At 42.3% G+C, this 19,998-nt stretch overlaps 1 protein-coding gene across 1 annotated transcript in view; it reads right to left on the reverse strand.

Annotated features, from left to right (window-relative positions):
* The window catches only part of TMTC1 (transmembrane O-mannosyltransferase targeting cadherins 1), a 146,772-nt gene that overhangs the window by 73,787 nt on the left and 52,987 nt on the right, over window positions 1–19,998 (reverse strand). Inside the window, exons 6-7 of the mRNA XM_067289858.1 lie at window positions 14,399–14,480; window positions 12,978–13,081 (exon numbers count right to left, since the gene is read on the reverse strand). Coding sequence (XP_067145959.1) covers window positions 12,978–13,081; window positions 14,399–14,480 — 186 coding nt within the window. The remainder of the gene's footprint in view (window positions 1–12,977; window positions 13,082–14,398; window positions 14,481–19,998) is intronic.

The following is a 19,998-nucleotide window of genomic DNA, read 5'->3' on the forward strand; positions in this document are numbered from 1 at the left end:
CTCTGGGATCAAGATAAAGCCCTTACTCAACAGCATTCACAACATTATAATATATTTGTGGCCAAAGGGCTAAGATATTGTAGCTAAATGTGACTTTATGCAGGCAGGATGGAATTTGGGTCTTTGGCCAAGACACAGGGATGAAACAGGTCTGAAATTTTGTGAAACATTTCTAATAACCACAAAGAGCTAGGATATCAGTCTCCCTTCTCATCTGAAAAACAAACATCTCCAGCAGCACAGTGACCTAACAACAGGGAGGCTTAAATAGCCCAAATGCTTCACTGAAAACAGTGGAAAAAATGCACTTATCTATGTTCCTCCCAAATCTTTCTAAGTTCTGATGGGAAGTAGAAAATTCTCACATTTCCAAGGTTTTCAACTATTTAGTACATTTCCCTTCCACTCTTATATTTTTCTTCTCCCCCAATTCCCACGCCAAAAGAAGTACTAAACAACGAAAAACAAGGAGAAAATCCCTCTTCTCTCTTAACAGAGGAATTGACTAAAAGACCAGCTCCTTTTAAGGAAGCATCCCTCAAAAATGTAATCTAATTCTGCTCAAAATCTTCTTAGAATTTTGAATGTACACTATTTCTAATTTAAAAAATTGCTTTTTCTAGTCACCAAGCCAACCTTCTCTGGTCTGCATTACTCAGAAATACATCAACACAAAAATCTGATGTAGCTTAATTATGCCAGGCCGTTCACTTGTGATACTGTATGTGGTATGGCCATGACTCTGCTAGGCTGCAGTACAGAACAGAATTATGTATCAGCCTTAATATGATGTCTGGAATAGGTTGCCAACGCTTACTTTCAACTATTTACTTCACTTAAAAGCCAAACTGAGATCCCTTTGTAACTTTACTTCTAAAATAAAAAGCTGAATAATGTTGTGGCCTATAATATTGTTACAAGTGCGTATATTAGACAGGATTTTCAAAAGCATTGAGTTAGTTTTGTACTTGATGTCTCAGGAGGGCCCAGTTTTTTGGAATCAATGTCCTTTCATGCACTTGTATTAAGATTTTCAATAAGCATCTTGACATTCATTCCACGTGGAAGTTGTATAACAAACCACAACACACCACACATCAGAAACCCTCTTCTACTTACTTCAGCTATTGAGCTTCTATGCAGGAAAAAACAAGACTTTTCGGATCCTTGCAAATTGCTGTATTTCCATAAAGACAGACCAGTCACTTTTCTGCATCTTCACTGATAAAACAGGAGTTCATAAACCTTTATGCAGCACAGAATAAACAAACACAATTTGCTGCCGTGGCAAATTGAGTCAGTTTAACAAATTTTAAAAGGAATTCTGGGTAGGTAGGTTCGTGGGCCTTAAAGCATTTCACAATGATGGAAGGTTAGCTTACATTGCTGAGGATGGGAACACAGGCTCTGGGACACACACTCATCAGGAGAGGTTTGTAAACAAGTCTATCTTTTCCTGTGCTTGTAGGGTTTTCATCTTCCTTGGGAGCAACGTGCACAGCTCACTGCCAGAGGCAGGTCCCAGAATAGATGGACAATTGTGCTGTTATATTATGGCAATAATTAGCTTCTTAAATGTGCTCTGCCAGCAGCAGTGAGCTATTTTAAAGCCTGTGACATCCATTACTGTCTACGCACAGTCGACTGGTTCACATCTCTAGACATCCTACCAGAGGACCCTTGGCCACGTCTCTCATCATCAAGCCTGAAAGTGCTCATTGAACTTGCACATTCTAAAAGCAGACACCGAAGAAGGATCCAGCAGGGATCTACCCGATTTTAGCAGCCTTTTTAAGCTGCAAGAAAGACACGAGTGACCTCTAATCCAAGTAAGAACTTGGATATGCTTTCAGCTTTGGAAACCTGTCCTTGAATGAGACTGATAGCTGTATAAAATAAAGCACTAGAAAACTATCACTATAACAGGTACTACAACTAAGGCAGAAAAATAACAGGTTGCTAATAATAGTTACTGACCCTTCTGCGCTGCTACTTAGGGATCTCAAAAGCATGTGATATTCCTTCACATTCACCAGTATGGCTCTTGTAACACAAGGCTAACTAAAGAGAACGCTAAATGCAGGAGAAATTTTTGAAAAATAATCTCTCCAAAACAAGGAAATAACTTGCAAATTTTGAAAAGACGTGAAGATTCATGGAATCATTCCAGGAGCTAATTACATTTCAGAAGCCTACCTGTAAACAGCAACAAAAGTATTTTAATTTAATTAGTTGATTAAGTGAATTACATTTTAAATTAATGATCTTCTCTGTATTGCTGTTCATGTTGGCTGGAATTCCATGGGAGAAAAATCCCTGCTTATAACATCTCTCTCTCTATCAGTTAATCCCAGACAAGACAGTATTACTGGTGATGTGATTGGAAGAATTTGCCTCTTAATTGGCAATCAGTTTTCCCCCAGGCTGGTTAACAGCATTTGCACTACACAGAGTCATTTTTTATTTGCAAATTGAACATGGAAATCCAGCTTTCAGCAGGTGTCAAATGTTTCTTTTCCAGTCTCAGATTCTCTGGCGTGTTCAGAAAACACAACTACTCCTTTAGGTAGCAGGTGTTGTCATGGCAATTCAGTTTGTTTAGTTTAAAATTTTTTAGTTGAAATGTACTGTTGCATGCTTTATTTGAGATAAATACAGGATGACTCTTATCTGGAGACCATTGGAGAAAAGAGTGTTACAATTCTGCCATCAGAACTGATCGTTTCTAGTGCAAAAATGAAAGTTAAAGGGTGCTACTTAAAGCCATAAACAATATGACATAAAAATACTTGAGGGATTGTCTGTTACCCTTTTGATGTAATAGAGACTAATGAGCTTGGAAAAGCCCTCATCTCACCACAGCCAAACCCAGACAATCAGAACACATGAGGATTGTGAGGCAAGCTAAAAAATTATGAGATTTATAGAAGTTTATGAGGAGTTTCATTTGCTTTCTGATTTTGGAGCATTTTAAGCTTTTTCCCCCAGCTCCCAGGGACCTGCACTATAGATTTCCTCCCAAAACTGCTACATGAGTGATCGCAAGACTCAGACCATACCTTCAGCCAGTGACACTATTCTTCCTCAGTGCATGCAGTGGTGCAACTTACCATCTACTCAACTCCCCAAGAGCCAGGGCAGCACTTCACGTTCCTGACAAGTAACAGGGTTCCCACCTTATGCCCAAAGGCCCCAGTGCATACGGACCTACAAATGGAAAATCTCCCTACACCGGGGATTTCAGTGAGGTAGTTAAAGGAAAAATATTCTCCTGTGAGGGGCGGGGGGAAGGACATATCCGGAAGACAGGTGATAAAAATGCAACTGAACTGGTATTTGGGAAAAGAAGAGGTTGTATGAAGAAGGGATGATCTGAAACACAAGCAGAAAGAAGGTTGCTGCCTTTTCAGAAATCATGAACCTTGTTAATGCTCTTCTTTGAAGAAGTCCTGTGCATTTGCCAGGTGCTCAAGGAGGTTTCAGCTCATTGTAATGGTAAGAAGGATTCCTTTATTAGGAAAAAGTTTCTCACTTGCATTAACAACTGAACTGATTATAGCTCAAGGCTCTCTTCATCTTCTACAAAGCCCTAAAACCAAGTGTGTTTGATGAGCCACTTCACAATAAAGTCCTCCTAGAACACATGCTGCTGCAATTATAACCAGTGGGTGTTATTTAAGGGTATTGTCTTTGAATTGTATGTATTTGTGCTTCCCCTAGGGAACCGCCAGTCCAGTCATACCTTCCACGTGAGTTTATTTTCCTGATCTGCATATTGTCAGCCTAAACATTTTCTTTTCACAACCTGAAAAGAAAATCATACTGTGTCTCTCCAGTGCATTCTGTGAAGGCAGAGTAAGACTGCACATAAAAAAGGAAAAGACAGACTAATTCCAATTTAACACCCAAATGGAAGTATCAGTTAGATGGAAAACACTCATAACCCATAAAAGTGTCTGTGTATTCTCTTTCATCAAAACTTTTACATCCAAGGGAAGAGAGCTGCCAGTCAGTGGAGGATAGGAGTACGAAGGATAAAGAGACACTGATTAAACAGACAGCTGCAACTTGCTGAATAGTAAGATAACCTCATTGGAAGGTAAGTTTGCATGCAACAGGGGCATATGGGGAAAGGCAGATTATATTGTCCTATACAGCTTTAAAGCCTGGAGAGTTCTGATCTGGTGGATGGCTGTTTCTTAATGGTTTCAACACTGTAGCTAACAATCTGAAAAATATCAAATTCTTGAAGAGTAATACTTTCAAAGAGCCTGTGCCTTTCCAATGAAACCTGAGCCTGCTGTCAAAGTTGCAGTACTGGAAAACCTGGGATTGATCTTGTTCTGTTTGCCTTTGTAAACCCCTGAGGTGTTGTAGGTGAGAGCATGCCTTGTGATCAGCCATGATCCTCAGCTCACCACTGACAGCAATGTGCTCCAGAAGTCACTCAAACTAAGCTTCCAGCGCCAACCACCCATGGGTGACTGCTGCAGAAAAGGCTTACCGAGGCAGCAGGGCATGGAGGGTCCTCTGGACAGCAGCTGAGATACTGGTCGTCACTGATCCTCAGGAAATTAAAAAACAGAGCTCATAAACCCGCTGTGATAACATTTCTGGAAACAGTCCGTTGTGCCCCCAGAGAGTTACCTACCCGGCACTAGCAGGAGGGAAAGGAATGTCCTGAACATGCTGCTTTGCCTCAGAAATTGTCTGTGGTCTAGCCCTCCAATATGAAAGTATTTTAAAATTGAAATGCGTTGCCTTTGGGAGTAAGTGGCCTATGCTTCAGCTGGGCACCCTTCACTCCATACGTTGGCTTTTGGCATGGAAGGCTTGTTGCCTAACCAGCATTTGTAATGAGCTCCACAGCTCATTAAAAATGCCTAACAAGCTGCTCTCCAGAGCAGTACTGCCTACCCAGGTTTGTTCATTAAGCCAAAAAACCCTAACTAAGGGAGATGCTCAAATCTTTCACATGGCCCTGGGAAAACAGGTTCCTCTGGGAATAGAAAGCTACCGTAGGGTGGTCTTTGCTTTATAATATCACCTTTCAGACTGGCTTTTTTTTTTTCCACCCCTCTTGGAATAAAAAAAATATATTTTAAGTTTAACATATGGATGGCCTGGCCACTGGGTGGGCATGATAGCAATTCTTATTGACACCGTTTTTCTCCCTTTGTCTAGAGATGAGCCCTGCACTCCAGGTGACTAGAGATTACATGTCAGGGTTGAATTTAAGCACCTTTTGGCAAACGGTAAAAAGCACTGACAAAACAGGCAGAGCTTTTCCACTAAGGAAGCATGTGCAAGCCTGGCTACTTAAGGGCTGATATATTGCAGGAGCCCATTTTAATGACAGTTCCTAGCCTAAGGTCTAGTGCAGATCCCATACCAGAAGAGCATGCACTTGACTTCTATTGCCTTGGCAGAAACGACTGGCACAAGGACCTTTCTTCAGCACAGATCTGCCATATGCCTCTTGGTAGTTCATTCCCTTTGAAGTTACAATTAGGATGATTAAACATATTGCTCAGAAAACAGTCACAAATCTGTGTGAAAAGGAATATATGTCAGTTTTTAATGTATGAGCATTTCTTCACCTTTCTGTCGGACTGAATTCTCATTTACCTGATTGAAACACCAAAGATATGTAGAAAGCCAGCTTATAGAGAGAACAGCTCGACCATAGGAGAATGTTATCTCAAGACAGTCTTACTAAAAATACATTAATTATTTAAATAGTGACAACACAAATAAGGCTGCTCTCATGCCCAGAAAAACAGGCCTAGAGATGTCACAAGGCAAATGCCAGCAGGAATTACTACAATTTGATTCCCAAAGATATATGTTAAAAAAATATATTTTCTTAGTTTGAAATTGACAGGATTTAATCTTTTTCACACACCTTGAGACATGCTGTGCACTGGACATTTTTTTTCTTGCCTTACCATGGTGTTAGTAATACAATCTGTTTATTCAGAGGCCTCCTACTCTCCCCCCCGCCCAAGAATGGCAGAATAAAGAAACGTGCAAAATGTCTGAAGCATGACAGCCCGCTGCTCAACACTCTGCTAACACTCTAGCTGCACTTCAGTACACTGTTTACATAAAGCTGGATAGCTCTCAAAACCTTCCTAATTACATTCTTCTTCAATTTCCATCTAATTTAAGCAAGAATGTGGCAGCAGAGGTTTGGTATTGGTTCCTGTATTGCAGTAGCTTACCCATAGCAGATTTTGGGCTGGCAGATTACAGTGACTGGAAATCTGCGTTCTTTAAGGTAGGTCACGGGAAAAGATACTTCCTTTCTGTAGTGTACAACAGATTGTGTGGACAGACTCTAATGGGAGTGTTTAAGAATAGCAGGATTTCCAACACTTTCATTTCTGCCTCAGCTGAGAAGGGGAGTGATGGACAGATTTCTTCTTCCTAGATTCCTCTTGGCAGGCAACATACTCAAGGACACATAAAATGTGGCTTTCATTTATCTTACTACAAGTTTTAAGGTATTTGGCAAAATTAGAAAACCCAGTACCTCGCAGGGACTGAAGCATTCATACTCTGACCTCCAATGTTCTTATTTGCATCCCTGTTCATTTGTAATTGTAATTACAGTAATTTAATGAAGATTTTGAACAGATTATAAATTCTTTTAAAGACTGAAAAATTGTCAGTATTTCAGAACATTTCTACTTCTAATGGTTAAATAAATCAATTTTCTGTCCATGTTACAGTGGAAATTTGTGCTTTCCAATATTTGAGAGGATTGAATTCATGTCACACAGAACACATGCACATGTTCTAAGGCCAAACTGGGCCATACCAAAGGTCTGCCTAGACCAGGATCCTCTCTCCAGCAGTAACCAAAAATGAATGTCGAGCAAAGCATATAGGAACAGGATAAGAACACACAAAACTTTTTTCCAGTTTCTAGCTAGCAAGATATCCCTCAGTTGGATGTGGTTTCTGCATATTTAGCGGTCTGGATTTCTTTCTTTAACTTGGTGAATCTCTCTTTGAGCCTGTATAAGCTTTCAGCACATCTACAGCATCCTTCAGGAAGAGTTCCAGAGCTCAATTACCTGTTGCATACAGAACCACCTCCTTTGGCTTGTTTTGAACCTGTCTCCTCTTAGATTCATTTGATTCATCTTAATTTCTGTGTTGGGGAAAAAAAAATCCAGGTGAATCAATACTGCCCTCCTCCATGCAGTCATGGATGTGTAGACCTCTCCCTCACACCCTCAGTCATCTAATTTACACTACAAGTATCATAAGGGCTGACAAAATCTGACCTCATTAGCAAATACTTTTCAAACCCAATCATAACTTAGACCTACCCCTAATCTTAGCTGTACTCCAATAATCCTTGCCAGCCTCAAAACAAACCACACCTGAACACCTCACCAGTCCACATAGAAATCTTGCAGGAGTTAGCAATACTTCTTTGTTTTCATCCCATGTCAGCCAAGACCCCAACCTCCAGTCCGAACTTAATGCACTTCTCAGTGACAACCCCACATTTCCAAACTACTGGGTTTTTAATCCCATTTGTTGTCACCAGCCTTCCTCCTAGCCCCACAGACTCGGCAAAGTCTTGTAACAACTTCTCAAGCCTGTTGAAAACCATAACATTTAGCCTGGCAAGGTATGCACAGTAACCACATTTCCAGCTCAGTACAAATAAAAAGACTTTTATTTGCAAACAGCAACTCCCATTTGTGCCCTGTGTAATCTTCAGAGAGTTAGAAAAACAACTCCCCTGCTGCCCAAGCACTAACTCTGGCTTTAGTGATAGCTCAGGCATTAGTAACCACCCCAAGATTCCCCTGGCCAATACTGACCTTTCTTTCGGTTTCATGGGGTTTCTCCCTTCTGGCAACGAAGTGATACTTAAAGTCTCCAAGCACAGGTAGATCTGAAGCCATTTGCCCTCACTGACACCAGACTCCATCCAGAATTGAAGGAAGTGCAGGACTTGGCACTAAGCTTAGCTCTTCCACCCCCATCCTCCTAAATCCTAAAACAAACTGCAAATAACATACTAGCTTTGCATTCAGTGCTGTGACCTAATTGCTGCCTCAAAACTCACTAAGAGCCTCTCACACTAACTTTTCACATCCTACTGCTTCAAGCACCCACGACTGAAGAACATCTAATGTTCCACAGCTTCTCCTACGTTGGTACATAACCAAAAACTCTCCCGATTGCCAGGATAACCACCAGCTGGTTAAGTGACTACACACACTAGCACAAGCCTGGATATCCAAGGTCTCCTCAAGCCTTGATATCCCAGAACCTCACCTAACACCACCACTAACCCTGAGGCCAGCATCAGATCCAAATCCACCCTCAAGCAATGTACTCAGCTGACAACACATCTTATTTTCACCCTGTGGAAATACCAGGTTTGAAAAAGAATCTTCTTTCTTCAGCCTCTCTTCCTTACACCTAAACTGAACGCCAGCCCTGAACTTCAGCCTGCATTTCCAGCTAGCCAGACACACAGACCTTCCTGAAAACTAGGCCAATACCATTCAACCTTGCTGGCTCCAGCTGACATCTGATACAGTCACATTGACTGGTGTAATGTTAGTTCTGCAGCGATAATTTGGGTTCTGACCATGGTAAGATGCAACCCCTTTTCCCCTAACTCACAGCCAGCTCTATCCCCAATTCTTCCAAGAGCTCTCAGGTAAGAGTTACAGTTTGAGCAAGAAGGTGAGGAGGAAAAAGCCTTGCTGCCAAGGTAAGGGCTACGGCCAGTGGATGGATCATGGGCTGTTAGCACAGAGACAGTCACTAGATCACTGCCCACCTTGCAGGATTCACCACTCACTCGAGCTGCTCTAACCCTGCTGTTGCAAGCCCAACTCCCCAAATATTCTGCAAAAATTTGCCATCCACAGCTGTCCAGAAACTTATGCTAAGGTATCATACATATAGATGAATGAGTCCTCCCCCAGCTCTATGAGACTGGCAAGACAGAGTAATAGAGAACAGCTCCCTGATCCCTGTTTTCTCATTTGTAGATGGATCCTGCGGGTCTAGCATGAAGACTAATGCTGCCAGCGTATTTGCGCCTTTAGTTAGCTCTGAGGCAGTCAGTGGGTCATTGACTATTTTGAAGCCAAGGATTATTGTTTGGGTTCAGGAAAGAAGGCATTGCTTAGCAAGCTTAACTTGCTGGCAGGTGCACACTGCAGGCTTCAGATAATACACAGTATCAGGACAATTGGATTTTGGCCTCTGTCAGGTTTTTTGGTTGCAGCTCAGCATAATGGTTGGGTTAAGGTTTGAGTTCAGGAAAACAAGAATTGGAGCAGACTCTGCAGGTCCCACAGACCTAAGATGAAGGCTCATGCCAGCTAACTAGGGTTAAGGTTAAGGTGAACAGGAGCTCAAGGCCCAGCTTCTTTCTAGACTCTAAAGGCCCAGAGGGTGAGGACAGGTGTCTACTGCAGAAGGTCAGTGACCAGATCCACAACAGGGATAGTGACAAGTACTGAACTGTGGCAAGAGTTGTCAGGGCCCTGAAGACACTAACAGGCCTTAATGGCCCTGACCAGCCAGGAGGGCTTGGGACCTCCACCCACTGCCCATTGCTCCAGGAGCCCCATTTAAGTTCAGCCCCGGCTGCTGGCTGGATTTTGGACTCACATCGTTGTCTTGTCACTAGCCCTGTCTTTGGCCCCATCTCCTCATGGGATGCTCTGGATGGACCCTGGGCCTGGTTCATCACCTTGCTGTGCCAGGGGCAGCTGATGGACCCCATCACCACACCCTGCTCTGCCCCTGTGTTCAGTCCCGTGGGGCTGCGCCCCCTTCATGAGGGCCTGGCCTGCACAGGGATCACCCTTAGCCCCCGGCTCACCTGCCCTTGCTGCTCCCTGACACAATCGCAGCCCCTTTTCCCCTAACTCACAGCCAGCCCTAACCCTAATTCTTCCAAGAGCTGTTGAGCCAAGCACAGCTGTTCTTGCTCCTGGCAGCAGAACTCACCTTATGGTTTTGGTATTCAGCAAGGAGGAGTCTTTGCAGGATTTAGACACAAAACTAATCTTTAGCTCCTGTTGTCAAGACCCATACTCAAGCATTAGCCACGATAGGTTGGTGCTAGTTTAGGAGAAAAGGAACTGACAAGCTAAATTTAACTGTGTATAATAGAAAGCCATAAAATGGCTAGGATCAGAGCTTTCTGAAGGTTTTTTTTTTTTTTTTTTTGGATGGAAGATAGAGGCTTCTGGATCAATTGGCAAAAGTGAGGGTTAGGATCAAGCTCAGCAGGAGTGGAAGAGCTAGGCTTACTGAGGGATTTTAGAATGCCTTGAGAGCTATAATAGCGGTTATCACTGGCAAGGGGAAATGACTGTTTGGAGCAAGTAGGTGTCGCCGGACTACAGGCGACATCAGGGTTACTGCTGGCAGTAGGGAAGAGCTCAGCCAGCAGTGCTCTCACCTGTCTTTCATAAGGCTTATAAAATCCACAGCACAGATTGTAAAAATAGTCACTGTTCAATACCCCAAGAATGACTTAGCTTTTGGGTTTAAGAATCTTCCCCTGTCATTACAAAGTGTAACGAGTCAAACACACAAAGACATTTGCAGAGATAGAAGTAACTGGAATCAGCCCAGGATCATTTATAACTTGATGACCCCCGTCTTAACATAAATTTGTCAAAAACAGACAACAGTAAATCCTTCACATTGTGCTACAAGGAGTCCAGTATTAATTTCTCCACCAGAAATGCTGTGCACAGATCAGAGCTTTTCAAATCAGACATCATGTTTCCTGAAAGTAGTTTGTGCCTTGATGGTAATAGGAGCTGTTGTCACATTATCATAAGGATCTCCCAAAAGAGATCCAGTCTGGTTTTGCAGCAGATGCTGAATAAGAATTTCTTGATCTTAAATTGTGTCTCAGCTTGCACTGCTGGAATTAGGAACCAGCAAGGCCAAAAACTGGCACAGAGGAGGACTGTTCCCCTTTTCATTGAGACCTCAGGAAATACCTCCAGAAATTTCCGAAATCAAAGAATCAAAGAATCAAAGAATGGTTGAGGTTGGAAGGGACCTCCGGAGATCATCTAGTCCAACCCCCTACTCAAGCAGGGTCAGCTAGAGCATGTTGCCCAGGATCATGTCTAGACAGCTTTTGAGTATCTCCAAGGGTGGAGACTCCACAACCTCTCTGGGCAACTGTTCTAGTGCTCTGTCACCTTCACAGTAAAGAAGTTTTTCCTCATGTTCAGATGGAACTGTCTGTGTTTCAGTTTGTGCCCGTTGCCTCGCGTCCTGTCGCTCGGCACCACTGAAAAGAGTCTGGTCCCATCCTCTCGACACCCTCCCTTCAGATACTTGAACACGTTGATAAGATCCCCTCTCAGCCTTCTCTTCTCCAAGCTAAACAGGCCCAGCTCTCTCAGTCTTTCCTCATAAGAGAGATGTTCCAGTCCCCTAATCATCTTTGTAGCCCTTCGCTGGACTTGCTCCAGTAGTGCCACATCCCTCTTGTACTGGGGAGCCCAGAACTGGATGCAGTACTCCAGATGTGGCCTCACCAGGGCTGAGTAGAGGGGGAGGATCACCTCCCTCGACCTGCTGGCAACACTCTTCCTGATGCACCCCAGGAGACCATTGGCCTTCTTGGCCACAAGGGCACATTGCTGCCTCATGCTTAACTTGGTGTCCGCCAGCACTCCCAGGTCCTTCTCGGCAGAGCTGCTTTCCAGCAGGTCAATCCCCAACCTGTCCTGGTGCATGGGGTTATTCCTCCCCAGGTGCAGGACCCTGCACTTGCCTTTGTTGAAGTTCATGAGGTTCCTCTCTGCCCACCTCTCCAGCCTGTCCAAGTCTCTTTGAATGGCAGCACAGCCCTCTGGGGTATCCACCACTCCTCCCAGTTTTGTATCGCCAGCAAACTTGCTGAGGGTGCACTCTGTCCCTTCATCTAGGTCATTGATGAAGAAGCTGAACAAGACCGGACCCAGGACTGACCCCTGGGGGACACCGCTAGCTACAGGCCTCCAACTAGACTCTGTGCCGCTGATCACAACTCTCTGAGCTCTGCCATTCAGCCAGTTCTCAATCCACCTTCCCCAGGTGACCCTTCAATGTCTTTCCCCAGTTTAGTAGCAAACCAGAACAATCAGTTATTCACCTGCCCTGTCTTAAAAGAAAATCAACTTCCTACCACTTTCTTGGAGCAGTCTTCTGGTTAGACCTGGAGGAAAGAGTGTCGCTTGTTAAATCACTACCACCACTGCCTTCCTGGTCTGGCCCAGCAGAGCCGGAGGAACGTGACATCAACTTGACCATACACTGGGTACCAGGCAATGAAAAACTTTGCAGGACTTAAGCATCTTTTTCTCTCTTTAAAAAAAATTCACTGATAAAATAACAAAATGAAAATCTGCTAATGTGAATTTCAAGTTTGTTATTTTTAATTAATTCCTGGCAGCCCATTCTACTTTCAGCTAGAACTGTGTAGTACTACATCAGTAACAGGCATTGCTTGGATCTTGCCTTCCACTTTCAGAGTACTAATAAGCCATCAATATTCCACTAAGAGGCATGGTCACCCTCTTCTTATACAAGCTTCATCTGAAGCAAAGACTGAACGCTTGTGTCTCATATCTCAGAAGGAATCAGTTTTAAGGTTTGGGATCAGGCCTTAGTCACTGGGCTTTCTAGGTCTGTGCTCAGACAATTAAATTATATGCTTTGGGCTTTGCATAAAAATAAAACCACAGTTTTCAGTAAGCAAGCGTATGTAACATAATTCTACAGGAACTGGAACATGCTTTAGGGTTCAAATAATGCTGATTGTTTTCTATTCTAGACAGAGCAATAAAAAGCAATTAAGTTAACACAACAAAACAAGTTCTCATTCGCCATCTGTAAAACATTTTAGTTTAGGAAAAAAATAACATTGAGACTACACTTTGCAAAAGTTTTTTTGATTAGTGGTATTGTACCTTGTCAGTAAATATGGTGAGAACGAAGCTGGATTGTCCTGTTCTGAAAACATTGGCATGGATCCTCCCATTATCCAGAGGCGGAAATACAAAACGAGAATCACCTTCAAAGAAGAACATCTAGCTTAGTAATATGCTATTAAAGAACTAAGGCCTCCAGCAAAATTTTTTTTGATAGCTCACTTATTTTGACTAAACCACTAGCTGACTTGCTTCTGAGCATACAGTAAAACTTCAATTTTGCAACCCTAAGCATCCTTCAGGTGGCAAAATTCAACCCTGGGGTCCTTGTTCATCTTCCTGACTCTCTGAGGCTGCTAGGAAGGGGAAGTGGCAGTGCCCAGGGCTCACATGGGCAGGAGGCCAAGTGGGCTGCCCGGGAGGAAGAACCTACCCCTGACTTTCTAGACCTACGCAGTCCCCAGCACTGCTGTCCCCATTTCCCCCCCATGAGCCACCTCATATGCACTCGCTATGGCGCAGAGTCCAGGAGAGCTTTGGAACAAAACCCTCCATGGCAGATGAATGCACTAGTCTTCTCAACATCATCTAGAAGACTATGAGTATCCAAGTGATGAACATCCCAGTTCTCACAGACAGCATGCTATGCTTGTCCCCATCCTGCTCATGTGCACATTACTGACAGGAACTGGCATATCAAGGCTACCCACAGCACAAGCAGGATTTTGAAGGACAAATCTGTCACCCTGTTGTGACTCCAACTACAGAGTTTTGCCATCAACCTCTACCTAAATACAGAGGGAAAGACAGGGCTGATGTCTTAAAAGCCACCATTATTCACTCATGTTGGCATAGGTCTAAGGACAAGCTCCACTGATCTTTCTCATACTGTGTAACCTTAGATTCTGAAAGGGCTTCTGCTGGCTGGCACTTCACCGCCTTCCTGGGAACCACTGGTCATTGCAAGATGAACAAGAGGATCTGGCCTACAGAGGAGCACAGGGAGCTGCACATCCAGCAGGCTCCTGCTGGTGTCCATTTTTTCCTCCTGCAATTTGTGAAGCCCTGCTTGGAGTGCCCCAAGCACCAGGTATTTGAAGGCAGAGCTTTTCTTGTGACTCTTAGTGAGCCTGCTTTGAAACTAGCAGCGTGCCATTGAAAAGTCAGTATTTGCCAGTCAGCTCAATGCTACAGATTCCCCCCATATTTAGGGCCAGAAATACTTGCAGATGATTTCAAGGTTGTAATGACAACCACTAATAAATTATAAGAAAATTTGAACTGAAAATACAACATAGCAATATTCTTGTCTCTGTCCAGCCGAAATTTTCTAGACTATTTCCCAAGACTGTGTGTTAAGGCCCACCATCTCAGCTTTCTGACTCTTGTGGGATCCAACCAGACAATTATCATTCTAGGCACATGTACACAAATACAAGGTCAACTCCATCCATACTTACATAGCTTATTACCAAAGCAGCTCTCTTTAAAAATGGCCTTGCAGTATACAAGAAATTCTGGTTGTTATTTGCAGTCAGGTAGCTGAAATATAAGGAACAAATATTTATTGAAATACTTTGGAACAATAACTCATTTTTCAAACTGGGGAAAAAAAAAGCCTGTGCATTGTTTTAACCACCCTAAACTAACTTGCTATAATAATAAATGGTTATCACTTCTATTCTTCAAAGCCCTTTCCATGTGACTTAATTACACCGGTAAAATACTGAGAATATTTCAAATAATACATAACACAATACACTGCAGTTTCCCCCCCAAAATTTTTTTTTAATCATCAATTAACTTCTTAATCCTTATAAAAAACCCATGTGTGTCTCTCTAAGATTGCTGTCTCCGATTTCCCAGAAGAATATATTGAGACACGTTTTTAAAAGGTCACTCAAACAGAGCAATTCAATTTCAGGCCATGATTAAAATGCAAAAACTCCTTGTTCCCAGCTCTCTACTCGGTCTCTAGAGAAGGGAAGAACGGTCTAGTAGAACTGAACTTGTTTTAAGCATTTTTTCCTAAAAGTATATTCTACGCACATAAGTTCCATTACAAGTCAACTGACAGAGTGCTACGATAATTAACAGCAACAAGTCAGACACACAGGTAGTTTATTGTTCTAAAAGCATTCATGAAAACTGTCCTGTTTCTCAATGAGTAAAATTAAAATAATTTTGAAATATGTAGTTTTGGCTCTAGATATAGTTTAATATAAGGCAAAAGCACTTCCCAAATTCTAATGAGCTTTTTTAACATAACAAATGGTACCATCCCTATGACATTAATTCAATCATAATTTCACTTTGTAGAACCTTACAGTTTTTTGTCATCGCAAAACAAGTGATAAGAAACAAAAATAAAGAAGTAAATACAGAAAAAGACAATAAGATGACAAGAAAGTAGAGAGAGAATATTTTAAGCCAAGAGAAACTAGACAACTGTTGAAAAATTGACAAATAATTTTCAGTTATAAGTAACAAGCAAACAAAATAAATACAGAACTGAAATATTTGTAGGTTCCTCTGTGTAACATACAATCAGTAAAAGTCATCTGTCCTGGGACAGTCCATTTATAAGATTTACAAAAACTACAGAACAAATCACAACAACCTGCACATAAGTTAGCTCTGCAAGCCATACATTTTTTCCTGAACGTCTAGCATATAAAATACACCTTACTTCCTCTCTAGATTCCTCAATACAGTCTATCATCTGACCACTTCTACCCCTTAAATCTTTAGAAAAAAGAAGATTGCAACACTTCCCAATGTTGCCAAGAATCCTTAATATCTGGCTTTCTGTTCAAAATTTCTGTAGTAGGAAGTTTGCAATTCTGGTCACCATGGAAAGATGGAGAAAAGATTACGCTGCAAATAGAAGCAGTAGCGGCAAAGCCGGCATGAAACAGAGTTAGAATTTAACAAGAAGTACATCTGGGTGCTCTCTAGAAAATAACTGCTTTTCAGAAAACTTCTGTAAGTGTCATACCTAAAACTCAGTAACCAAACCATATATTGTAAAGAAAGCCGAATGACCTTAGGTCTTTGGTGTCTACTTATTTACAAATGTTGACATTTAAGCACAGAATCTAACTTAAATGTCAGATTAGTCTTCAAGGGCTGAACTCTGCAAAGTACAAAGTTTTTGAGCTCCCACTGATTTTAATCAGGCTCCAGCAAGTACAAGCGAGATGAAACTAAGTTTTCAGTTTTCAGTCTCCATGAAAGGTCAGGTTGGCCTTCAAGCATTCACCATGGCCCTGCTCCAAAATCCACTGGAGCCAAAGGGAAAGACTCTCAGCGAGTTTAATAGCATTTGGATCAAACCCTGGTCTTTTGTTCCCTATTGGAACATTTTATGAAACTCAACCCCCTTGTGAATTTTAGTAAGAACAGAAGTGTTAGGTTGCATTTTGTTTATATTTTTATGGGTGGAGGGGGGCAGTGCCTTCTAGTATTCATGTTGCCTGACTCTTTTTGTTACAAGGAACCTGTTTTCACTTGCTTGTAGTTTTGACAAACTGTAACACTTTGGGCTGAAAATTTCCATTACAAATAGGTGCTGGGGGGGGGGGAGGTGAAGAAGGGGGAGCCAGAACAGCTCAGCTTTTTCCAAGACTTCATTTAGAGAAAGAGGAACACTTTTACCAATATTAAGAAGTCTGGCAACTTTGTCCTTGAGAAACTGTATCACCTCCATGCCTTGGACCAGTGAAAAACTTGTGAAGCTGCCATCGTCTTGGGGCCATGTCTTTTGTCACCCTCCAGAACAGCCACACACATTCATGCAACTTATAAGCTCCCAGGAAGCGACTGCAGGGATGGGGAGACAGGCAGACCCCACTTTGCACATTCCTGGTAGAGATCACCTAGCATTTAACAGATAAAGTTCCCCAATTTGCATCAAAGATGTTCCAGCTGGAACAACTGCTAGAAACAACATGCTATTTGAGGGGGAAGCAATTCAGTGGGAAGGTTAAGCTTCATTTTAGACTGTTGATGCTCTGGAAACTGCTTCTGTGCTTCAGGGCTTGTAAAACAGGAGCCTGATCTAGATCTAAAGACTGCCAACCAGGAACCCTCACCATTGCCATCTCTTTGTTCTCCATCAAGCCTGGCCTGAGGAGAAAATTAAAGATGGAAAATAAATGTAAATGGAAGGCAGTAGTTGTTCTTTCATCCTTGGTAGTAAAGTGCAGGAAAGCTTCCTCTTTACACATTCTGATTTTGACTTTTTTTGGTCTGCCTAGGAATAACTAAAATGTTCGCAGCATTTTCACACCTTTCTTGCAGCAAGTACAGCACTATGCATGTTACCAAACACAGTTCAAGGCATCAGCTAATCTACAAGTCAAAGTTAATTTCAAAATCCTAACTGGTCTCTCACAGTTCTAAGTTGTGCCGTGATAGCATATCTAAGAGAGAAGAGGGGAAGGAAGGAAAAAGAAAAAAACAAAAAACAAAAAAACCCACCCTCTAACCTTGACACTAATTGCAAATCACCGCTCTGCACTGAAGAACGATCAGCAGCAAGTACAAAGGCACCAGAATGGAAGAGAAAGATAACTGGGAATGGGTGAAGCAAGCGAGATCAAAGCGCCCTGAACTTTCTGATCCTTTCTGCAAATGCTTTTACCACTTGGCAGCTTCAGTCAAGAAATTTTTTCCATGGCCATTCAATCAAGAAGTAAAAGTTTTCCATCTTAAGGAAACTGTTGTTATGAAGCTTGCCTGGAAACCATGAAAGATAACATTGCTCTTTGCTTGTAATCCAGCTGTCTGCCCATCAAATCAATCTGCACAAGCAGCATAAACATACAGGTTGCACACAGTGGATCAAGGTATTGTTTTGACAAGAACCATGTGGTATTCCTGAGTACCTTATGGAGGCCACTGCTTGGTTCAGGAAAGGTAACTAGGAAATTATTTTTCTTATGTCTGGTGTAGGCAAAGAACGATACACCATTTAAGTATTAAATTCAAAGGAACTGCAAATGGCACCTGGAAGAGGAATTTTGCTTAATGTCAGTGACACTCCGTGTGCACATCATATACATGTAAAATTGCAGCTTGCAAATGCATCCAAAACTAGGTTGAACTTCGCTCAGGCCACCTTAAAAACAAAGTCAGGCAACAAACCCCTTTATTTTGTACTTTACCTAGGCTAATCGAAGAAACTACTATTACAAATGTTTTACTGTTTTATACCTGTTTAAGACAGCTGCCTTTTATAAAGTCATTTACAGGTCAGGTTTCTGCGCAGTTGCGAGCCACGCAAGGCTGCCAAACAGCCCGCTGTTAGCAGGAACCACTCCCCATCACCTGCTCCACCCCGAGCATCGCAATGCGGCTCCCCCAGCCAAAACACGCACGCGCGCGCGTTCCCCCATGAGAGCAGGCGTGGGACACATGTAAGAAAACTGTATTGACAGTAGCTCCATGCACCAAAATGCTACCTCCGGAGTGTAAAGAAAGGTGAACATTTCAAGATGTGTGGGTCTCACGGATTTTCATAATGGAAAGATAAAATTAGAGCAGGAAATCCAGATGGCCAGGTTTGCTAAACGAGTGTGAAAAGAGCACATTTGGACAGCGGTTGAACCTCCGCTTGGTGCCAGCTTTCCCACAAAGAGAAACAGCGTGTAATTGGCTACTTGCTATCTTTTAAAAGCCCTTCAGGAATACTCCCTAAAGCAACCAGAATCACAACAAACAATAAATCCAAGAAATGCTTAATAACGCAGGGATTTCTCTCACACAGTTCGAACAGAGGCCAAGACAGATACTTGACAGCTTTGGCTTCCTGAAAAGCACAGCTCATCCTGAAATCAATTACATCACCAGAGCATTCGGAGATGTTATAATTGAAGACAGCAGGGTAGGTGGCCTAGTAAAACTCAATACCATGCAGTTTACAGGAATGTAAACTTTGCTGGTACCAGATGGACTTTGTGTTAATCAAAACAAACTTCTCTAAGGAGCAGACAGCTTTTTTAATTTGCCTTTAACATTGACGACATCTCGAGTTTACAGCAAATAACAGGACAGCTCCTCAGCTGCAGTTAATTGCCACGACTTTGTAAGCTATCCCAAACAGGTATCAGCAGCACATTTATCCCACACTGTAGCAGACTCAGTTTTGGTATAAAATGTGAACTCGCTTTCCTCTTCTCTTTGAAAGCTTTCTCAAGAAAAGCAAACAAACCCCTCGGATGGATGCTCCCCCCTTGAGGACATCTAGAAGACCAAGGTGAGCATGCAGCAGAATAAGCTCAGGTGTTTCGAGAGCTTGCTTTGCCCAGGTTGCTCTGCTGTGAGAAGATCATTGATCCCATTTATATGCTGATGGTAGGCTTCTCAGGAAACAGATCCAACTCCAAGCAAATGCCAGTTTATAAATAACATTTTAAAATCCCTAATATTAAGGTAAACATTAAAAGGATGAGTTTAAAACTGTTAATTTATTCTTAGTGATCAATGGCAGTAAGAGACCTCTAATCAAGACATTTTTAAACTTGGAAGGGGCTATTCCAGGTGAATTTCAAAGTGTTAGATCATGGTTAGATACACACCTAATTCCAAAGCAATTAAGCAGACTCCCCTTTTGGGAATGCAAAATTTTTACAGGAGCCATATTTTGTCTGTGGAGAACATCCTTACTTTTTCTACTTACAAATGGCTTCCTCATAATCTTTCCAGCCAGCTACATCTTATATTGGAGAAGTATCTTTTCACCTTACTCCTTCTCGAGGACAGCCATCGGGGGCAAGTGTATGTGACACACCAGGGAGAAAACTAGAGCTGAAATCCATCATGGAGCAAAAAAATTGAAGGAAAAGAAGAAAAACCAATGTATTCCAGACACGTCTGGATTTTTAACTTGCTTAAAATATCTGTCAATGCAGGGAAATAAAATATCAGTCATAGCTACAGCCTCTGCAAGTGAGAAGAAAGAAAAGCCCTCCTGCTTTCCTCTTTATGAGTAGTCTTGACTTTCCCTGCAGCATATGTGTGGTATCCTTGCCCCTTATCTCCCTGGAGAGCCTTAAAC

Source organism: Apteryx mantelli, chromosome 1 (genome assembly GCF_036417845.1).
Source record: "Apteryx mantelli isolate bAptMan1 chromosome 1, bAptMan1.hap1, whole genome shotgun sequence".
NCBI classification, from domain to species: Eukaryota; Metazoa; Chordata; class Aves; order Apterygiformes; family Apterygidae; genus Apteryx; species Apteryx mantelli.